Genomic DNA, 24,385 nt, shown 5'->3' on the forward strand with positions numbered 1-24,385 from the left:
TACTTAGCCCATGTTCTGAAAGAAGAGAAAATAGAGGAGTACAGTATATAAAGAGATAATGACTGACCTAAAATAGTTCAGTAAAAAACAGAGAGAGCAAGACAGAAAGAGAATAAAAGAGCTTTCACAGAGTAAAACTGGCAAAGCAGATCTATGTAGGCAAATGTGGACACAAAGTCTAGGAGTCCTCCTTGTAACTATCTTTACTTTTACAACTTTCTTATAAGTTTAAAACTATTTCCAAATAAAATCTTTATCAAAAAATTTTAAGAGATAATGGCTGAGTATTTTCCAGAATTACTGAGAAAAAAGAATTACCAAATTTGAGTTTCAAGCAGGATAAATAAAATTAAATCCATACCTAGACACATCTCATTGGAAATTATAAAATATGAAAGGCAAAGAAAGTGTCTTAAAAGTCATCAATGTAAAGGTAAATTATCTATAAAGAGCAAATCAAAACCACAATGAGATATCACCTCACACTCGTTAGAATGGTTATTATTGAAAAGACAAGGAATAACAAGTGTTGGAGAGGATACGAAGAAAAGAGAACCCTCGTACACTGTTGGTGGGACTGTACATTGGTGCAGCCACTATGGAAAACAGTAAATGGAAATCCCTCCAAAAAACTAATAATAGAACTATCATATGACCCAGCTATTCTACTTCAGGGTATTTATCTGAAGAATGCAAAAATATGAATTCAAAAACATATATACACTCCTATGTTCACTGAAGCATAATATGCAATAGCCAAGATATGGAAACAACCAAAATGTCCATCAGTGATAAATGGATAAAGAAGATGTAGCATATATACACAATGGAATATTACTCAGCCATAAAAAAGAATGAAATCCTATCATTTGCTACAACATGGATGGACCCTGAAGGTATTATGCTAAGTGAAATAAATCAGATAGAAATAAGTCAGATATGATTTCATTCATATGTGGAATCTAAGAAACCAAAACGAATGAACAAACAAAATAAAACAAAAACAAACATATTGATACAGAGATCAGATTAGTGGTTACCAGAGGGGAAGAGGGTGAGGGGTGAAGTGGGGTGAAGAAGGTCAACTGTACAAAGATGGCTAGAAATCAGACTTGTGGTGGTGATCACTTTGCAGTGTATACAGTCTGTTGAATTATAATGCCATACACCTGAAACTTATCTAATAGTCAAAACAGTATTGTAGGACTGAAAAATATACATCTATATCTAACAGCAGTTAGACTCCATAGACTTCCCAACAGCAAGTTCTTGGAGGGTTTTCAGAGCTCCACATCTCTCCTCTTGAGCCTATGACCATACTCTTTTCCCTCAAGTGCCACATACTCTGTCCTAATTGAGGGAGAAGATTGAATTGAGCTCCGCTCAGCACTCTCTGTGACTTTATTTGGAAGAGACTGGGTCAAGAGGAGCTGAAAGCAATGATAAGCTAAGTATCAAATTTCCTGCTAAGTACGGTGCCCTGGGAGATGTACCGGGCATTAGCTATCCAAATGAAGAAACAGAAGTACTACAGAATCTTACCCACTATTCATTCCCTTCCTGCCAAAGGCAAGTGTAAAAGAAACTAGTCTTTTAAGTTGATATGTGCTAAATACTTCCTTTTGCTGACAATACCCAGTGTCAGCAAGGATGTGGAGTAACTGGAATGCTCATTAGTTGCTAGTGGAAATATAAAATAATAAAGCACTTTGGAGAACAGTTTGGCAGTTCTTAGAAAGTCGAGATGCATTTGTCACACAGCCTAGCAATTCCACTCTTCAATATTTGCCCAAAAGAGAGAAACATATGTCCCATACAAACATATGTCCCATACGAAGACTTGGACATGCATGTTCAGAGCAACTTTTTTCATAATTGCCCAAAACTAGAAACAATACATACGTCCCTCATCAGATGAACAGATGAATTATAGTACATCTAGGCAATGAAACAGTACTCAATGTTAAAGAGGAACAAACTATACATAACCACACAGATGAATCTTAAAAACATTATGCTAAGCAATCAGCGAAAGATTCCCGGGTTCACACTTCATGAACACACTTATGCAAAACTTTGGGAAAACAAATCTAGTCTCTAGTAACAGCATATAGATAATACTTCCCTAGAGCTGTGGGGGAGGGTGACTGATGAGAAAGGAAGGGACGCGGGGGAAATTAGGGATTGATGGAAATGGTCTCTACTTTTATTGTAATGATGGTAACAAGAGTATATACATCTGTCAAAATTCATAAAACTGTACACTTGAAATGAGTGCATTTTATTATATGTAAATTATACCTCAGTGAAGTTGATTTCTACAATTTCTTTCCTCTTGCCAACATTTTCAGCTGTTTTCCTACACATATTTATCATTTTTTCATAACACACTTTTCCCACATTTTCTTCTCTGTTAACTTTATTATTGTCGCACTTTTGAAATATGACTTTTTCCCATTTATCTTAAGATCATGAATTCAAAATTATTTTCTTCTTGCTCTCAAAAGTAAGATATGAGGGGGAGATTATGACATAAAGAAAAGAGTTTTACAGTGCTCGAATCCCAGCTTCACTGAATATTACTTGTGTTATCTTGAGCATTACACACTCTGAACCTGTTTCTTTTTTTCTGTAAAACAGAAACTGTAACAGCAGCCACTTCTTAAGGATGTAAGGTACATAAAATTTTTGTCACAGAATAAGCATTCAGTAAATGTCCATCTTTATTCAACACATGTGAGTGGGAGGGTAGAGCTCGGTAGCAGAGCACATGCTTAGCATGTATGAGGTCCTGGGTTCAACCCCCAGTACCTCCATTAAAAATAAATAAATAAAATAAAAATTTTAAAGTGTTAATCTTTTTTAATGTAATTTTCATCTAAATTCTTCGTCATTTGTATTATAAGCTAGACAGAGGAAATAACCTAAATACAATTCAGTGAACTTAGTTAAGTAGGATCACTACCCAATAGTGACTTAAGTGGGCTGAAGAAGTACATGGAAGCAACATCTCTCAAAGCTGAATCTGTCCACCAACTGCTACCGGTGTGAAGAGATCAGTTTAGAAATTGAAAGTATTTAGAAACTTTTCTAGAAATTTGGTATTACCTTGTATGATCTGTATCAGAAAATGTGATCTGGAGTTTAAACCTTGTACAGAAGGTTCTATAGTAAATGCTCAGATTAAGGAGCTTGAGCCAGAAAGTAAAGCAACACACTGCTTCCTTCATCGAGAAAATCTTACTATGAAAAAAAAGTCAGCAGAAATAAATAATGTGCTTAGCGACACAGTAAAGATTATGAATTACACAGAGGCTTGAGATTATACTACGTTTGAGATTATACTCTTCTCGTGATAGTATGGAATCTTACCATCAACCGTAATTGTACGCTACGTACAACGGTTATCTAGGAAAAAAACTCTGTAGAGAATGTTTGGATGTTGATTAAACTCAGAGCTACTGATGGATAAGAAACCAATTTTGGTCTAACTTTTTAAAGACATGTATTAGACAGCCAGACTTGCCTATTTGAAATCTTTGCTATGTTAATAATCTTAATATTTCCAAGCAAGGAAGAAATGCAACATGTTTTTCAGTAGCAGATGACTGAAAAGTCAAAATAAACAAATTTTATTTCTAGGTATTTTGCTGTTTTTGATGCAATGGAAATGTTTACACCAGTTATAAAATTCTGGTTTTTGTAGTGAAAAAAAAAAGTGAATCAAGGGCAGCAAATGGCAAAATATCCTTCTTTTTCATGGGTGAGTTGTGTTCCATTGCATATGTACACTGCATCTTCTTTATCCACTTATCTATTGATGTGCACTTAGGATGCTTCCATGTCTTGGCAATTATAAATAACATTGCTGTCAGTAGCAGGGTGTATGTATCTTTTTTAATAAATGTTTTTGTTTTTCTCAGATATATGCCCAGGAGTGGAGTTGTTGCGCCACATGGGGCTTCTATTTTGAGGTTTCTCAGAAACCTCCATACTGTTTTCCATAGTGGCTGCACCAACTGCATTCCCACCAACAGTGTACAGGGGTTCCCTTCTCTCCACATCTTTGACAATATTTGTTATTTGTGTTCTTTCTGATGATGGCCATTCTGACAAGTGTGAGGTGGTATTTCATTGTGATTTTGGTTTGCATTTCCCTGATAGCAGTGATGTTGAGCAGCTTTTCATGTTCCTGTTGGCCATCTGCATTTCTTCTTTTGGAAAAATGTTCAGTTCTTCTGCCCATATTTTAAATGGGTGGGTTGGTTGTTTGCTTTTTAATTAAAATACAGTTGATTTTAAATGTTGTATTAGCTTCCAGTGTACAGCGTGGATGGACTTGGAGGGCATTACGCTGGGTGAAATAAGTCAGACAGAGAAAGACAAATACTGTAAGATATCACTTACAGGTGGAATCTAAAAAAATACAACAAACCAGTGAATGTAACAGGAAAGAAACAGACTCACAGATGTAAAGAAGGAACTGGTGGTTACCAGTGGGGAGAGGAACAGGGAGGGGCAAGACGGAGGGGGAGGTTGAAGAGGCACAAACCATCCGGTATAAAACAAGCTACAAGGATGTGCTGTGCAACATGGGGAATGTAGCCAATATTTTATAATAACTATAAATGGAGTATAAACTTTAAAAATTGTGAATCACTCCATTGTATACCTGTAACATATAATATTGTACATCAACTATACTTCAATTTTAAAAATATGATATTGTAAAATAAATACATATATAAATGGGAAAAATTTTAGTAAAAAACATTAAAAACGAGTATCTTGAGCTAGTGAAATTGCTTTAAGATCTCTTCCTCTTGAAACTGGCTTTCTCTATTACGATGCTATTAAAACAGACAGAAACTGTCTGGATGTACATTATACGCTGCAAATAGTGTTATTATCAGGTGAACCCAGATTAGCTAGAGTAACAAACAAGAAGCAAGTTGGTCTATAAAAAATTTTTAAATGGATATACGTGATGTCCACAAAATGTACATATATAGGGCACTGAATATAAAGATTAACTACATCCTTCATAATTTTTTCATTTAATTATAGAATATAGTAATAGTAATTCTCTATATTAATCATCTGTACATATGCTTTCAATAAACAACATGTATAGTTGTGGTAATTCTTTTCTCTTTATTTTCTGCATTAGGTTTGTTCTGTTTATATTTACATAAAGACAGCATACAGACCAACAGGACAGGATGGAGAGCCCCAAAATAAACCCGCACACGTACAGTCAAATGATCTCTGACAAGGGTGCCAAGACTACACAATGGGGAGGAGACCGTCTTTTCAACAAATGGTGTTAGGAAAACTGGATATCCACATGCAGAAGGATGAAATGGGACCCTATCATATACCCCACACACACACACACACACCCCCTCAAAATAGATTAAAGACTGAAGACCTGAGACTATAAAACCCCTAGAAGAAAACACAGAGCAAAGCTTCATAACACTGGTCTTGGCGACGACTTCTTGAATATGACATCAAAAGCTGAAACAATAAAAGCAAATATAAGCAAGGGTTCTGTTTCTATTTAGTAAATGTTAATTTTAAAATTTTTGTATGTTGATCTGTTTATATCTGTTGAACTAATTATTTTAAAAATAAGCTTACGATTTCAATGTCTTTTTGGTTCATTCTAATACAATAATTTTCATTAAATTTTACAAAATTATTAGTGGATGATGATTTGGAAACTTACATTGGTTCTTCCTTACAGATTGTTGGAAACCTTTTTTAGAGCATTTATTCAGAGTCTGCGAGTAAAGACGGTGCCTTATCCTGCACTTTTTCTCAGCTTGTTTTAGGAATGACCTTTGATTTTGAACATTTGTTGGTGTTTCCCTAGGATAACGGGGGAAACCAGCATGGAGGAATTCTGAGAAAAAAGTGTGGTTTTAGCAAACCAAGGGTGAGCCAACAGAAAGTTTCCTGCTCCTGAGCCTGTGCTGCCACCGTGCGGCCATTCCTATGACCCCACGTTAGAAGATGCATCCTCTGCTTCTTCGTCTCCCTTTCCTCTGAACCCAAACAGTTATCCTTCCCACCTAATTCTGTAGCGAGCCCCATGAAATCTACTGAATTCTCTGCTCTTCTTTATGTCATGTTTGCTTTTTCTCTTCCGTCCCTTTTTTTTGAGTAGTTTGTTACTTCTACATGAATGTAGGCATTATGAATTTATTCAGTGTCAACAAAACTACGAAAGCAAAGAATTATTAATTGGAATTATATAATCAATTATATACATTCAAATAAAAGTAAAATATTTTAGCAATAAAATAGAAATCGTTTTACTTGTTGCTACACAAAGAGAAAGTCGCCTTCTATGCAGCAACTAGCTATGCAAGCCAACACAACACAACACAAGCCATCTTGGATATGTCTCAAATTGGATATAGATGGGAACTAAGTTTTAGTTTACAACTAAACTAAACGTCTTTTAGAAACAGGCATCAGTGTAGGAGAATTTGGCCTTTTAAAGCTTGTTCATTGCAACTTCATATTACTTTTATAAAGATAATATATATTATAACTCATTTGAATAAAGATGAAACATGGCAAGTTGACAGAGGAAGATAGAAGAAAGAAGTCTGTGATGCTGGATGTTTCTACAGTGCTTCCTTCCAGTAAACGACAATTTAGCAACAAGAACTGTGAGTGGGAACTCCATAATCAAGGTCCTTTGCTTCTTTGTGACTAAATTCAGTTTCAAAAGTCATTCTGTGCAACCTAAATGAAGCTTTGCCAAGTAAATCTTCCTTTAGAGTTCTCTTACGCCTAACAGATGTAAAAAACAGTAGCTTAAAAAATGATGGCTCATGCAAAAGAATGAAATTAGACACACCTCACACCGTATACAAAAATCAACTCAAAATGGAGTAAAGACTTAAATGCAAAAGCCCAAACCATAAAACTACTAGAAGAAAACATAGGGGAAAAGCTCTTGACATTGTTATTAGAGGTGATTTCTTTTTAATAAGACACCAAACGTGTAGGCATCAAAAGCAAAAACAGACAAGTGGGACCACATCAAATTAAAAAGCTTCTGCACAGCAAAGGGAACTTAGAGTAAAAAGGCAACCTACAGAAAGGCAAGCAATATTAGCAAACAACATATCTGATAAGGGGTTAATGTTCAAAATATATGAGGAAAGCATACAACTCAACAGCAAAAAAAATGATCTGTTATAAAAAGGCAAAGGACTTGAATAGACATTTCTCAAAAGACATAAATGACCAATAGGTATACGAAAAAGTGTTCAAACATCATTAAATCATCAGGAAAATGCAAATCAAAACCACAAGGAGATATCATCTCACACGTGTTATGATAGCTATCACCAAAATGACAAGAGATGACAAGTGTTGGTGAGGATGTGGAAAAGAGAACCCTTGTGCGCTGCTGGTGGGAATGTAATCTGGTGCAGCCGTTATGGAGTACAGTACAGAGGTTCCTCAAAAAGTTAAAAATAGAATTACCATGTGATCCAGCAATCCCACTTCTGGGTATTTATCTAAAAGAATTGGAATCAGGATCACAAAGAGATATTTGCACTCCCTTATTCAATGCAGAATTATTTACAACAGTCAAGACATGGGAACAACCTAAATGTCCATCGACAGATGAATGGATAAATAATGTGGTATATACATACAGTGGAATATGATTCAATCTTTAAAAAGGAAATCCTGACATTTGCAACAACATGAATAAACCTAGAGGACATTATGTTAAGTGAAATGAACAAGACACAGAAAGACAAATACTGCATGATCTCATTTATGTGTGGAATCTAAGTCAAGCTCAGAGAAGCATAGAGGAGAATGATGATTGCCATGGCCTGGGGAGAGGGGGAAATGGAGTGAGGCTGGTCAAAGGGTACAAAGTTTCAGTTATGCAAGATGAGCGAGCTCTGGAGATCGCAGCATGGTGACTGCAACTAACAATTCTCTATTGTACACTTGGCATTTGCCAAGAGAGTAGATCTTAAGTGTTCTTGCACACCCCCTCCAAAAAAGATAACTATACGAAGTGATTGATATGTTAATTAGCTTTATTGTTGTGGTCATTTCACAGTGCACAAGTACATCAAAAGATCAAGCTGTGCACCCTAAATATGCACACTTTTTATTTGTCAGTGACACCTCGGCAGAGCTGTTTTAAAAACCGTTTGGCCACTCAGGATTGTCTATCTCTAAAATTACCCTAAAACACAACTGGTAAGTATGCTAGTGGATAGAGGCTCGTTTTTCAGGTCATATTTTTAAGTGGAATATAATTTATTAAGATTAAATAAAAGGTGAAATTTAAGGATCAACTTTAGGTTTTATATTTACCAGTTCACTGGGTTAGGAGAAGAAAATGGAGGCAAGAAGTGAGGACAGAAGAGCATGATCAGTGACGAACGGTGGGGAAGGAATGGGATGCAATAGAGCCAGCATGCACCAAAGAGAGCGTGAAGGGAAATGTCCCTGAAATCAGCCAGCCGAGGAGCTGATGAGACGCTGAGACCCTTCAAAGGCACAGAGATCAGCACAAATACTTAAGCCAGAAAGAGTCCCCTAGAGGGGAGGAGGAAAGGCGGTGGCTGTTTTGGGGACTGAAGTTTGACTATGAGAAACAAATCAAGTGCTGACGGAGCTGCAGGGCGCCCTCTAGGGGCTTCCATCCTCCCTGGTGGGTTACTTTTAGAGTAATGTATAGGCTTACCAACTTGCGGCGGTAATTCACGGAAAGATACAATAGAATACTGATCACCACACCCTCCTTCAAGTGGGCCGAGGCAGAGGAGGGTGGGCAAAATGAATCGTGACCATCTACATGTCTGGTGTCTTAGGAGATGGTGCGGAGATGAAGGGGTTGGGGGAAAGGATGCAGAGGGTGAGTGGCTCTTCCATCAGCCACCGGGGAAGGACCACAGAGCATCCAGGGGCAAAGCCTGTCTTAAACTGGAGTGACCCACACCCGTATTAATAGCAAGAATCTCCCAGGGAACCAGTAAGGGGAGGGAAGCTGCCAGTACATACTAACAGCCCAGGTTTGGACAAAATAAAGACTCCCCCTTCAGGAACTGTGGGCCTGTTAGGAGAAAGCGCCTCCCTTTGGGGAAGTCGAGTCTCTGCTCCCTCTCACAGAAGGGTGAGCCTCACTAGGAGGGGCCCTGGCCCCTCTGCAGGCAACAGAACCAACAAATCTTGTCCACACACCAAGCCTGGCACCTCGTCTGCATCAGGACAAAGGCGCTGACCTCAGAACTTGACTCTCACAGCCCGAGGGAGAAAAAACCCCAACATGTTCACTTGCACAGTCAGATATTACGCTCTTATGCAGAATGGACTATGCATTCATGTATATTTTCATCCTTGGAACAGGTGGTTTGAAATGCAAATGAAGTACGAAGTGTCAGAGCTGTATCCTAGCAGGAGCTACTTTGCAAACGTTACCATGGCACCAATTCAACAGTGTTCTCAGAGGCAGCCACACCTCAGCAAAGTCTTTCTAACTCGGGACAGCCAAGTTCAAAGGGGCTGACGGGCACAAACTGCAAAGCAGTCCGATACAGGGGGTGAATCTTTAAAGCACAAGTGCCCTCTGAAGCTACCTGAAACAGGGCATGGGACTTTAAGGAGGGAAAAAAAGGAAATGGACCGTCTCCTAGAACACCTGCAATGTGATCCAAGCCTGAAGACAACATGATGGTAATTATAACCGCTAACATTTGTTTTTAGCTGCTAACAGATTGCACCCAGATTGGGAAGGGCACACTCCATTTTCCAACTACTCCAGTGCAAACTGTGCTCTACCAGTACTCACTAAGTCCTCGCTGGGTGGGGAGAAAGCAGATTGCTCTCACGTATGGCTCATTTATGTTAAACTAAGGAAGGCTGTCTTCCCACGGCCGCAGCCCCCGGGACCACTCACAGCCGATGTGAGGCGCTGGGTTCTGCAGAGCTGCACTTCTCACTGCCAGCAGGTCTGCCGCACCGACAGCAACATGCATTTCCCAAGCACACACAAAGCAGAAGGAAATGACTACGTGGCAGGGACACAGGATGGTGGGGACACAGGTCTTAGCCAACCTGGTCTGTGAACCAGTCGAGGTTCCCGAGGTAGCCCCTGGGCTAAACAAGGCATGTCTCTGCCTGGTTAGGAGAGAATGCAAGGGCAGACACCAGAAGTGAACAAGACAAGACAGTCTGCCATCAGTGGCAAACTGATGACATAAACCACAAATTCTGTAAGAGGTCAAAGGGGAAAGGAGTTCTTTCCTGCCTCCTCATCAGTTGGGGGTGATGAAAGAACAGCCTTAGAAAGACCCTCTGAAAAAGTGAAGACTTGCCAAGAGGGAACCACAGTTAGATAACGCTGAAAAGCCACCTGCAAAAATGAAACTCCAAAACTCCCGCCATCACATAAGAAAGCCACTAGACCTCAAGATCGCCTTTAAGACAGTAATGACACACCATTCGTGGCTAAAACAGCCGTAGGGGAAGGGTGCAAAGGAAGGAGTGCTCAGAAAGGCAATTAGGAGTTTCCATACTGCTTTTATCTTGAAAACACAAAGAATTTTCCTTCCCAAAAGGCTAATTCTGGAACCATCATATATAGTTATCTCCATACCCACCCCTCGCAAAAAAATAAAGACAGAAAAGGGCCTGTTGGTATAGTTTCTATAATATTTTAGCCAAATCAATCTGTAAATTTTCTGTAGGTGAGCTGAAACTGTAATTTGAGTTGTAACCTGGGTATCAGGTGTGCCGCCCAAAGGCAGAGCACGTTCAGGGCACAATATTCAAAAGAGAGTGAGACTTTGGGCTTGGTTTCAGCAAGTTTTGTTATTCAGAGAGATCCAGTCTTGTGAATAAGGCTGAAAGAGGAGCAGATCTAATGAGAAAACAACCCTCTGGATCAAGCAGGAGATGGGGTCAGGGTCCAGGTGATCAGTCCATCGCCAAGGGCTAAGCAGGAAAGGGTCCGGGATCCCCAGGAAAAGCTGTGCAAAGTCTAGGAAGCCTCAGGGCAGGAATCCGGTTGCATCAGAAGACTGTAGCACTTAAGGAGGAAACTGAGGCAAACACCCAGGCACACAGACTAAGTTGAAATGACAGAGGTTATTTGACGGGTACGTGCCCAGAGTTACTGCAGCGACATTAACCATTAGGGTAATGGTGACATGGGTAAAGTCACATCCCCTCCACAGCTGCACTGAGGCTCCTAAAGCATTTCCTGCCCAGGACAGGATGAGCAAAGGAGCTTGGCAAGTTTCAGCCCAGAGATCAGGCCGTATCAAACGCAGCAATGACTGAGGTGCCCTGGGTGGAGGAAGGCAGAAGTTGATCAAAGTGCTTCCACAGGAGAGGCTATAAACACTTTTGAAATGATAAATTAGATTTCAAAAAGTGAGAAATACATTTTGTTGCAGTGGTCAGTTTCTCTCTTAAATTTTCTGCTTTCTCCATTTTGCTGCCTGGACAAAGAGTTAAATGTAAAAACCACATATACTATAAGAAAATCTGAGGAATGCTTCAACTCTTCTCTGATGGGGAAGTCTTTTCTAAACAAAATAGTAGAAAATAAATCATAACTAATGGTAATTAGACCACATAAAAATGTAAAATTTGGTGCAGTTAAAAATATTATTGGCGGGGATGGTATAGCTCAGTGGTGGAGCGCATGCCTAGCATGCATGAGGTCCTGGGTTCAATCCCCAGTCTCTCCATTAAACAAAATTTTATATATATATATAAATTTTAAAGCTAATAATAAACAAATAAATAGACCTAATGACCCCCCAAAAAAAAACCAAAAAAATGCCATCAGCATAATTAAAAGGTTCCATAAACCAGGTGAAATATTTGCAACTAATATGGCAGCTAATATTCTTAAACACATAAGGAATCATTGCAAATCAATCAGAACAAATGCAAACAAAAAAATGGTAAGGGGTCACATATATTTCACAGAAGAATAAACACTACAGATCAATACGCATGTGAAAAAGCATTCGGCCTCACTAGGAATGGGAAACGTACAAATTATAATCGTAAAGAGATACAGATGCTCATTTCTCGAACGGACAAAGGGCTTGATAGACAGCACGGGGAGAGAGTGGAGGAAACTGGTACACCTTCTTAGGCAGCCGCCCAGCAAAGCTTGATCTAACAATACAACGTCTAGGAGCCTGCATTAAAGAATTGGAGATGTGAATGATTTATTTACAGAAATGTTCACCAAAGTATTGTTTATAAGAGGCAAGAACCTGGCTGTTATAGTTACGTGATAAAATAACTGAATATTGTGTTTTTTTGAAGAATTTTTGCTATCATGGGGGAACCCTCATGACATAATACTAAGTGAAAGAGCAAAGTATGAAACATGATTTAATTATGCTATGCATCGCAAACATACATGGCAAAGGCCTGGGGGAAAAGACTGTTAACAGTGATGGGAAGGTTATGAGCGTGTACGTGTGACTGAAGCACTATGCTGCACACCAGAAATTGACACAACATTGTAAACTGACCATACTTCAATAAAAAATACACATATACAGAAAAAAAAAGTGATGGGAATGTAAACTGACACAAACTGGTATGAGTTTTTATTTTCTGTATGCATCACTATTTTAAAAAAATATTCTACAAGAAACATGCAATACCTGTATAAATAAAAAGTCACTTTAAAATGTTCCTAAAACTACATCATAATGCCCAGAGTTACCGCTTGGTAACAACGATAACTGAAGGAATATTTTTTAAAGCAAAAACTGTTTCTTAAAGATCTCAACTTTGGGGGCTTAACATTCAAGAAATTACTTGTTTGAACTGTCCCAAAGAATCATCTCTTTGCCTTCCAGAACAGTAGTTTCCAAAATGCTTCCCACTCACTGGAAATAAAACTCTCAAAGGTCAATGAATGAGTCCACAACCCAAAAAATAAGCAAATGACACTTCTTTAAGAAGTCTCTATTAAGCAAAAGAGAGCCTATGATCCCCAAAGGATAACCACCTCCAACTTATTGCCAATAATTTGAAGAAATGGTTGATTTTAAATGCAAGCACATTCAAAACCTTTGCACGATGTATTAGACACTTTCATATTCAGAAAAGAGACAAAGGAAGAGCATAGTAAGTAAAATGCAAAACCGCTGCTTATTCCTTTGGACTTTCATTTAAAAAAAATCATCTATAAATAAATAAATAAATAAATAAATAAATAATAAAAAAATAGAAAATCATGTAGATAACCCAAGTACTTACACACTGCTGCTACCGAGAGCTAATATGTACTGAGTCCTTAATATGTGTCAGGCACATAATAAAGCATTTTATATTTAGTCCATCATTCCATCCTCAAGCAAATCTTGTGAGGTAGGTTCTATTCTTAACCTCATTTTACAAAGGAGCTGTATGTGGCTCCCAGATGTTCTACAAATTGCCCAAAGTCACAAAGCTGGTAAGCGGGAGAGCCCAGATTTGAAACAAGGCAATCTGTTCCTAGACCTTGCACTGCTTGGCCATTAGCTCTACTGCCTCGGAGTCCATGAAACAAGCAAAGGTATATGATTAGGTCTTTCTCTTTCATCTCCTGCCTAGGGTTTGTCTAATCCTCGTGACTGGAATCCTGAGCTTTCTAATCTATCAGTATCTTTTAGAATCAAAGATGCTACTGGAGTTATAGTGTTACTTCCTTTAAAGCAACGTATGGCTCAATAAATCAATGCCTTGTCTTTCATTGTTCCTGCACTGGCTTTATGTATAATTTCTCTTCCTTGTTTAGGGTTGCAGCTAGGAGACAATAAAACAATGGAGCCCTTACATGAGGAATACCTAGCCAATCGCGGAACAATAGTAAAACCGTATTACTGGCTAAGCTTCTCTCTCGATTGCTCTAATTGTCCTTACCACATTCGGACGGGCGAGGAAGCGAGAGTTCCCCACACAGAATTCTACCAGCTTTTTGGATTCTCTTATGGGCCAGTATATCCTCAAACAAAACACCTCACATTCTATGAACTGAAAGCTTCTTCTGGAAGCCTGGTGCAGAAGGGCCACCTGAGCAGTTGCAGTGGGAATGACACCCATCCAGAATCCATGTTCTTTGAGATGAACGGCTATTTTGACTCAGCCGTCCGCAGCCACCAAGGCATCAGGCATATCATTCTGTATTCCAACAACTCCCCTTGCAATGAAGCTAACCACTGCTGCATCAGCAAAATGTACAACTTCCTGACCATGTATCCAGACGTCACTCTTAGTATTTACTTTTCTCAGCTGTATCACAGTGAGACTGAATTTCCTGCCTCGGCCTGGAACCAGGAAGCCCTCCGGAGCCTGGCCAGCTTATGGCCGCAGGTCACTTTGAGCCCAATAAGTGGTGGGATTTGGCATTCTCTCCTCAACAACTTTGTGTGTGCCCTCTTGGGATCGCCTGTCTTCCAGCCCATCCTGACCGGGAGAGCACTGGCCGACAGGCACAATGCGTGCGAAATCAACGCCATAACAGGCGTGAAACCCTATTTCATGGATGTTCTCTCCCTGGCAAAAGAGAGTCAGAACATAAAAGCTCAGGCAGCTTTAGATGGCCACCCCTTAAACAACGTCTTTCCCAGGGAGTCTTTCCAAGTGACAAGCGGACGACTGCAACCCAATCTGACCTTAGACCCCAGGGTTCCTGTCGTTTTCGTGCTGGTGCCTTTCAGGGACCTACCACCAATCCACGTGGGACAAAACCCACGTAAACCCAGGAATATCATAAGACACTTAAGCCTGCCTCCAATGTCATTCCAGGAAACCAACGATCTCAGAAGGTCTCCCACTGGGACGCCAGTGGAGGAGTAGAACTCACAGAACAGTTTGCAAGTAGCAAAGAGACAGATGAAAAGAAGAAGAAAGGGAAAAAATAAAATCTGCATTCCTACAACAGGAGATCAAACTGCTACCAGAGGACTTCATTAGGCAATAACAAATCTAGAAACTTTCTCCCTTAGGTCAGATCCAAGATGGAGATAATTGATACACTAAAAGCAAAACCTGAATTATTTATTATCTCAGCTCTTTTAAAGCTAGACTATTTTTAACATAATCTAAAATGTTTCCATAAGCAACTTGATCTCTCTCCTTTATTTTTAAAGTGCCAATATCAAAATGAAGCCATTAGCAACGTGCTAAGATTCTGGTGTGGAAAAGGAAATGCCATTACTCTACACTACCCACATCATCTTCCCACCAAAAAAAAGCTCAGGGACTAAACAGCTTCCTATCAGTTTCAGTATAAAAATTTGCTGCAAAATTGGAAAACAGCCTGAGGTTACTGACATTAAGTGCTGTTTGCAAAAGTATGCCAGTGATTTTCCATGAATTGTTAATTGTGGACAGAAGATTTTAGGCAGCTCATTTTTTTTTCCTAAAGTGCTTCAAAATAGTTCACGTGGAGAAAGCTCTTTTGCTAATTGATTAGATATAGCTACAAAAGTTAATATTTGAAACCAGCCACCTGCTCACTTTGAGCTTTCCCTCGGGAGCAGATGATAAAGCCAGGATGATACATGCTTCTTCCACCACACGCCACATAAAATCCAAGCCACTCTTACTGGCTTTCAGGATTCCCGTTGCCCTGTCTCATCAGCAGGATGTAAGTTCTCACAGGTCAAGTACTCTCTCTCTCTCCCCTCTTTGATTTTTCCCTTAGGGTCTTGCACAGTATCCAGGCAAAATATGGGTAGCAAGGCTGTGAAGCTGAGTCTCAATTACATTACCAATCACAGTTCCCCAACATTCCTTCTCCATTCCAGCCAAGTGCCTGCTTAACCAAAAAGATGCAATGAACATTTTTTTGGTCAGCATCCACCCCCCCTTTTTCTGATACAGCACCCCACTGCACGACTTGTTTTATTTCCCTCTTTTCTGACCCCTTCTATGTCACCAGTGCATAGCTATACCTTCTCTGAAAATCTTGCTCAACACACTTCCAAGTGTTCCTTGACCAACATGCTGAGGCTGTACATGAAAGCACTTTGCTTATGTTTAATTAGTTATATTTGCTGCCTCACTTCCCTCTTAGAAATATGTAAAAATGCACTACAAGAAGAATGTGTATTCATGTGTAACTTGCTACTAAATTTTTTCTTAATATATGTAAAAAGTAATGCTAAGCTAACAAGATAGTTTTGCCATTAGAAGAAAAAACAGAACACATAATACTCCATGCAGGAGAAGGAGGAGGAGGGGGAAAGAAAGAAAAGAAAAACGTTCAGAATAGAAATTTCTATTGTGATTAAAATAAATACGAATCAAATTTGAAAAGCAATTTCTGTTAGCCTGAAATTTTTTATAGATTTATTAGAATATAATCATACTATGTATGTAGTATGTAGTAATTATTATTTAAAGAGGCACTGTTCAAGTTTATTATGAGATCATGAAATCATATGTCTACAATTTGGGATGTGGAGTTTTTTTAAAAAGACCCCAATATCAAAAATTCAGCATATCTGATCATTATAAAAGTAGACAGATCCAGGTGGGTGACTCAGCTAATAACGTCAGCAAGTCTAAGGGGCTTGGGGGCCAGCTGTGGAACTTCTTGCTTTGGGGGTGCCTCAAAAATTTTTCTTTAAAAAGTAGACCCAATTAGTCACTATGAAATCTATCACCAAGGTGGTCAAAAAGACCACAGTATCAATCATGCTACAAAGGATCCAGTTAGAAACAGTCTGAAATCTATGATGAATTTGTATTTCAAACGTGAGCCTGGATATTAACAGTATATAACAATGGGGAAACTGTTGCCACAACTGTAGGAAAGAACAGTGCTTTTGGCAGATAAATGTTTGAACTCATTAGATAAGAGTGAGGCTAGGAAGAAGAATATTACTGACAGATCATGCGTCCAGGCCAATACAGTCAAGCTTTAGACAAGAGACTGTTTAAAGAACATGGAGATATATGGCCCTAGGCAAATAGTCTCTATTTCCCCATCTGTAAAATAAGAGCGATGAGCCAGCGCATCCTTAATGTTGCCTTCAGCTCTTTTTGCTCTAAGATGACACACAGCAGAGCAACAGCTCCATGGAGTGGGCTCTTACAGGTCTTGCTGCTCAGCACCCAATGGGTTCTTGGTTGTGTCCGGCCGCCCCGGAAATGTAGGGAAGCGTAGAAGTTGGGATGCTCCACCTCTCCTGAGCAAACTGGCAACGGTGAAATCAAAGAATCATAACTGCCACCACACACATGGAAATCCCAGCAAAGAAGATACAAGCCAATAAATTAAAGCGGCCAGTGGTGTGATGAGCTAAAACAGGCAGGGGAGGATATCCCAAGAAGCGGAGGCGAGTAGTGGGAGGGGGGCATTTCCTTGGTGAATCAGACATGGCCCGGGGTTTGGGTCTCGCCTTTGAAGGCTCAACCACCTGCTTGGTCAACACAGAGAACCTGGATTTATTAATCAGGGGCAGACCTGGGTTACCAAAACTCTCAAGATTTACATATAAAAGTAGAAAGCTAACTGATTTCCAGTGAGACTTACAACTGGATATGCAACCAGATATCCGAACTGCCTAGCCTATACAGCATCTCCAGGTAGATAAGCTACATGGGAAGTCAGACTATAATCGGAGTGCTGCTTTCTGTATTGGAGGAGTTCCTAAAGTAATTCAAATGCTTGATGGCATCAGACTCTGTCTACCGGGCCGATAGACTTCGGCCCCTTGGAATGAAATGATGGGATGTGCACAAGCGCACCCGCCCCCGGCCAGTGCTTGGGTGGGCCAGGGCTGTAGGGGGCAACACAAACCTCGGTAACCAACTCCTGCCGTGACCAGTATTGATTTTCTATAGATGTTAACATCTCATCAAGCTACAGTCTAATTATGCCAGCCTAAGAGCAAATCTTACCACTTCAAACTGCTATTAGATATCTTTTTTGATTCATAGTGTATGCAATCCAAAAAGCTTAACTCACAAAATGGAACGCTATTTATCTTCCTTCCAAGGATTTTAAGGAAAGCCACATGGTAATCTATACTAATTAAAAATAGTATTATTACTACTGAACATTTAATAAAAGCCTAGGCACTTTTCTAAGCACTTACATTGTTAACTCATTTAATCCTCCCAACAACCCTATGAGGTAGATATTATTATAGCACCTGTTTTACAGATAAGGAGAGCTTAAGCAACTGCTCAAACAGTAAAGGCTGAGTTGAGAGTCACACCCAGGAGGTCAAGCTCCAGAACCCATGTTCTTAGTCACTGTGCCTTAATGCCTTTCAAAATAATTACAATGTGGACTCACTACAAAACATGGAAAAATCAGTATCTATTTAGTAACAGTCCTGTGGCTTTTCTGTGATTCTGCCCAAACCAATGTACCAATGGGCATCTTCTAGACTCGAGGCGCTAGATAGGCTGAGTGGCCTAGGGTGGAGAACTTAAGTGGGTTCTAGATCCCAGAGTGTTGGCACTCTCCCCCTCCCCACTCCCTGCGACCCAGGACCTCATGCCAAACAGAAGTCCTGAGATTACCTTACCTTGGATGTCCCAGATTCTCAGGGATGTGCCGGAGACCTGAGGCTGGGGGACACTGCTTTATTACCCTACTTAGTTAATTAAGTGGAATTGGCTCCCTAAAAGAATATGATCCAGCAATTCCACTTCTGGGCATACACCTCAAAGAATGGATAATTGGGTCTCAAAAAAGATATCTGCACACACGTATTCCTAGCAGCATTACTCATATCAGCCAATAGGTAGAAATAACCCAAGTGTCCACTGATGGATGAGTGGATAAAGAAAGCGTGGCATATATATACAATGTAGTATGATTCAGCCTTAAATAGGAAGGAAATTCTGATACTTGCTGCAACATAGATGAACCCCAAGGACACTATGCTCAGTGAAATAAGCCAGTCACAAAAAGACAAATACCGTATGATTCCATTTATATGCAGTACCTAGAGTTGTCAAACTTACCAACTCAGAAGTAAAATGGTGGTTGCTAGGAGCTGGGGAGAGAGTGGAATGAAGAACTATTATTTAATGGGTACAGAGTCTCAGTTTAGCAAGATAAAAAGAGGTCTGGAGAAGGATGGTGGTGATAGCTGCACAACAGTAATGCACTTACAACTACTTAAATGTACATTTGAAAATGAGTAAGATGGTAAAATTTATGTTATGCATATTTTGCCACAATTTTTAAAAACTTCAGTTGAATTATTGACACCAACTGATTTCTCTATATACCAAAAAAAAAAAAAAAAAGACCTCTTTCATGGGAGACTAGAATTAAGTAACAGGCTCTATGGTCTCAAAATACTGAGATAAGTTAGGGAAAGTTCACAGGAATATCTGAAAAACAAGTATCTTCTTAAAAAATCATTACAATAATCAGTTCTTTTTTAAGTTCATAATTTATGGTTTATTTCAAGCTTTTGTGTTGTTTTATTTAGACCCTTGATACTCAGCTATATCCTTAGCTACATACTCAGCTCTATATGGCACAAAGGTAAGTAATTTAGCTGGGAATTAAGAGACTTGCTGAAAGTAGAGAGTGGCAATTAAAAGCAGAAAGCTTCAGAATCCGAAAGGTCTAATCCCCAAACCCATCTGCCACTTACATCACTGGCTGCACTGCATGACCTCTCTAAGCCTCAAGTTTCCTCATCCATAATATGGGAACATAATTCCTGGGCCTTAGATTAAATAATGTAAGTGAAGAGATTATTCACCAAGTGTCTGAAACACAATGAACACTCATTAAATGGTTGTTATTATTCATAAAATAGTAACAGAATAAGGACAGACAGCAGAAAGGGATAGGAATTGCTGGATCTTTCAAATTTTATCAAAACTATAAGTCTGAGATGGCTACTTTCCATAGGAAGTAAATAAGCATTATTAGAATTTGTGAGAATCAGGTTAGGGGGAGAGGGGAAAAAAATGTTGATTTTAGTATTTTGCTTACATAGTTAATAGCAGCAATAAGAAAAGCAATATGTCTGTGGTCATGGAAGATATTTTAAACATTGAAAGAAAATGTTTTGTAGAACTTCTTGCCAATAAATTGGCATTCTAGATGAAATGCATGATTTACTAAGAGAACATATACCCTAAAATTGACTCAAAAAGAGAAAGAAAACCAAAGAAGTCAATAACCACAGAATATAAAGATGATCAAAGATCTACCTCTAAAAATCTGAGCAAGCCCACATAATTTTGCAAACACATTCTACCACTTTCAGAGAAAAAACAATATGGTAATTTTCTATTATTCAGACTATTTCAGAGCATAGAAAAAAAAGTAGAAATCTTCTCAGTTCATCTTACAAAGTTAGAATAATCCTAATGTCAAAACTGGATAAAGGCAGAACAGAGAAAGAAAACTACGGACCAATCTTATACATACAGATTCTGAAATTATGTAAACAAAATATAAACTAATCAAATCCAGCAAGTAATTAAAAATAGTAGTCAAATAGAGTTTATTCTAGAAAGGTAGGAATGATTTAGTGCAGAAAAATACAAATTAATTTATTACATTCATAAATAGAAAGATCAAAATCTGTAAGATTTTTATTAGGTTCCCCCAAAAAGCATTTGATAATTTCAGCAAGTCGTTCATACAAACCATAAAGAAATAGGAAGTAAAAACTGGTGAAATGCCAACATTTCCATTAAAATAGAAACAAAGAAGAGAAGCCTACTGTCATCCAATTTTTCAGCACTGTTTTTGAGAGTCTAGCTAACGCAGTAAGATAAGAAAAAGAAATCAAATATAAGCATTGGAAAAGATGTAAATTATCCTTATCTCAACTACAATGATTATGTAGCCTTAAAATAATAGTATTAATAAGGGATCCTAGTAATAGGAAAGAATATAGAATAAATATATTTTAAAATCCATAGCTTTCATTTATATTATCATAAGGAGGTAAAATAAATAAATAACAGAAAAAGAGTCCCATTCACAATGTTTAACAAACAAGGTTTATTCTTTCATTTAGCACTAAACTTTTCCTGAGATAGGAGTACAGATTTTTTTTTTAATTTTAAGGTCCTACTGTAAAGCAGTTTACCCTATCTACCCTACCTCAGTGTGTAATCATAAAGTTATGTAAAGCTAAAATTAATCACCAAGAAAAGAACTTGAAGATTTGCAGATTGGTGTTTCAACACTGAACCAGTTAATTTGCACACTAAGTACAAGCATTAAACCATAACACAATCCATGGGTAACATGCTAAAAACTTTTTATATTGTAGTGATTACGTTGCTGGAGAACAGTGGTATTATCATTACCAGAACCAAAATTTATTTACTTTCTATTTATAATGTTTTGACATATCTGATTAGCACAGTTCACTTTCATTTCAAATAATAAAAACATAGTGCACAGAATTCAGTCTTGGTTTGTTAAGTATTTATCAACAAGTTTGGGGGAAAAGAAAGACATAGTAGTACTTGGTTTAAAACATCTGAAGAGAGAGACCTATTACAGGATAGATTTATTAAAATCCTTTCTAACTAAAAAGATCCTTCACTCTTGGCATCATCACACAAAATAAGAAAGAGGTACAAGCTACCACTGAAGCATTAACCTTGAGAAAATTCAGATTCAGTCTTACTTTTGAACCAAACCCAATAAATAAAATGTTTTAAAACCATAAGGAACCTTTATTTCAGGGATAAGTACTCATTTGAAAAATTAAAATAGGAAAAATAACATTACTTAAAATGAATCAAATGCCATGACTAATACTAAAAATTTAGAATTTGCACAGAAGTAGAAGAATGTGTCTTTTCTATTTAAAGGATTATTAAGGACTGGTTTCCTCTCTCTCTCTCTCCACACACACACACACACACACACACACACACACACACAAATTTCCCTAAAGCTTTAAAAGATTTAACTATTAGCTAATGAAGGTAGGGAGGTAATTAATGTGTCCATTTATAAAAAACTCGATCTCTAATTATGATTCCAAAATTAACTTGTCAGATTATTAATTAATTGGACGGAAAAAGGTGTTGAGTACCTACTGTGCTTATCACTGTGAGACAGTAAAATCTCTGCATTGGAAAAGAACAGTTTTAACATGATTACATCTCAAATGTAATATTCATTATATGGCTGAGAAGTAATTATATTTAACACATTCAAATATAGAGCAAAATGCTAAGCAATTGAAACACCTATGCCTTTGAACAACTCGATTTTTAAAATCCCCCTCACTATTCCCTTAAGGTGATTTTTACCCTGGTGTTCCTTCCCAGTTCTAAAAAAGGAGAATAAAGAAATTTCCTAAATAAACCCTAATACAAAAGAATAGAACTGCAAGAGAAAAGGGGTGTATTAGCTCTTGAATCCTTATTTCCATTTGCTCTCAAATGTGCTTCTAATGTTCAATTTTCTCTTCAAAGAAAATCTTGATTTAGAAGAGCAAAAAGTAAAATCATCTTTAGCATTTAAACAAGTATATTGTTTAGCTCTTACTAAAGTTAGCAAAAGATTGAAACTGAGAAAAAATATTAAAACAAATATTTATTCTAAGTTATATAATGCCATTCACCATGGTAATAGATCTGATACTTCGGTATATGACTTTTTAAAATAAATATTAACAACAGGTAGAAATTTTTCCTTTGCTGTCTTAAGACAGCCCTTGGGGGAGCTTTTCCCAGTATGTTTGCTCATAACTTGATTGTTAATTTAAATAAATGTCACTTCTATTACCTAAAAGATAATCTTATAAAAGAGTAATTTAATTGGGAAAAGAAAAATGAAATATTGCTTCTTCCTCCCAAGAAAAAAAGGATGCATTCCATTCCTGAGGGGTATCTGGCTATCCACCTATCTGAGCACATATATGTATAGATATTGATGTAGATACAGATATACATATACACATATGTATGTATATATGTCCAGCAAAGGTTTGATTTTGAGATCTCTCTTTCTCTTCTTTCTGATTCATTATTCTCAGTATGACCCTCAAATGTATTGCCTTTCACGTTTTATTCATCAATGAATAACTGAGCACCTGCATGCTTAGCTTTATGTCAAATGCAAAGGAAGAAACAAAAGAAATATCAGACAGTCTCTGTCCTCTTGACTCTTTCGATCTCTTCCGGGGTCAAGATAAACACAATATATCATTAACTAATGTATTAAACTAGTGCCAAAATCAATGATACCAATAATAACGCATTTTACATTTATGTAGAATTTTAGAGCTTCAAAACGCTTCCCTGTATTTATCCTCAGGACAATCTTGTTAAGTAAACATTATTAGCCCCACTTTAGCAATGAGGAGCCTGAGATTCAGAATTATAAGTGGCGTGCCTCAGTCAATAGATGATGAGTGGAAGGAAGAGTCAGGACTCAAGGCAGGGTTTTCTGATTCTAAGCCCAGTGCTCTTTTCAACACAGCACAGGAAATCAAGGATTGAGGTACTTAACCGGGCAACAGCAAGCCCTCTGCTAGAGGCAGAATTAAACTAGATCTGACAAATGTCCAAATTAATTTTATTCTGCAAATATGTGTACTTCAGTGTTACACACACAGCACAACTACCATTTCCTCAGTTTTAGTATTTTCACCTGTTCAGTAAGACCTCTGCTCTCAGAAATGCGAATGTCAAATACAATAAAAAAGCTGGCCTAGTGGGATCCTATAAATCTTAAATTACAAAGAAATCTTAAAGGTCTGGTTTCTACTAATCCTTCCACATTTCGTTTCCCCTCAGCACCAGAGAGCGTAACTCGCCCCCATCCTTTTCTAGCATTCTTGCTCCAGACAACCACTCATTTTAAGATGTCCATGACTGACCCTACCCCAAATCCCACAGGTTCACCCCAGTCTTGCCAAGCGGCCCCAGCCCTTGCCCAGACACCTCCCCTTCCTTCCCAATACGATACCTAGTTCAGGTTCTGCAGGTGCAGTCGCGATGCTGTCACATACCACTGACAGATAAGATGTGACCTTTCGACTCCGTCCTTGGGGACCTCCCGCTGGCCGCGCAGCGCAGTTCCAACCCCTGGAAAGGGGTTCCCGGCTCAGGAACGAAGCCAAGGGCAGCACACGGTCCGAAGCGATTTCTCTGACAACTAGAACGATGCTGGGCGGCTGGGCGCGCATCACTCCGCCTCATACTCCTGCCAACTGCAGGGCACTTGGTCCGGCAACCAGTCCATTCCACCTCACAGACAAGTCCCTGCCAGCCGGGCCTTACGCAGCACCCCAGTGATAGGTCGTTGGAGGAGGTGGCGGCAGCAAAAGCCAACGCCACCCGCCCCCAGTGCCCATCGCCGCCAACCTAAGAACCCCCAAACAGGACCGCAGAGAAGCGTTTC

General features: G+C 38.6%; 2 protein-coding genes across 2 annotated transcripts in view; one reads left to right on the plus strand and one right to left on the minus strand.

Moving 5' to 3' along the window:
• The window catches only part of RGL1 (ral guanine nucleotide dissociation stimulator like 1), a 249,451-nt gene extending 225,097 nt beyond the window's left edge, over positions 1 to 24,354 (minus strand). The window contains exon 1 of the mRNA XM_015245678.3: positions 23,951 to 24,354. The gene's annotated coding sequence lies outside the window, so the exon portion shown is untranslated. The remainder of the gene's footprint in view (positions 1 to 23,950) is intronic.
• Positions 9,515 to 14,958, plus strand: APOBEC4 (apolipoprotein B mRNA editing enzyme catalytic polypeptide like 4). The gene is made up of 2 exons (XM_006220528.4): positions 9,515 to 9,729; positions 13,811 to 14,958. The coding sequence occupies exon 2, from the start codon at positions 13,837 to 13,839 to the stop codon at positions 14,869 to 14,871; it is 1,035 nt and encodes a 344-aa protein (XP_006220590.2). The 5' UTR covers positions 9,515 to 9,729; positions 13,811 to 13,836; the 3' UTR covers positions 14,872 to 14,958.
• Positions 24,355 to 24,385: the final 31 nt, after the last annotated feature.

This window comes from Vicugna pacos, chromosome 21, assembly GCF_048564905.1.
Source record: "Vicugna pacos chromosome 21, VicPac4, whole genome shotgun sequence".
NCBI classification, from domain to species: Eukaryota; Metazoa; Chordata; class Mammalia; order Artiodactyla; family Camelidae; genus Vicugna; species Vicugna pacos.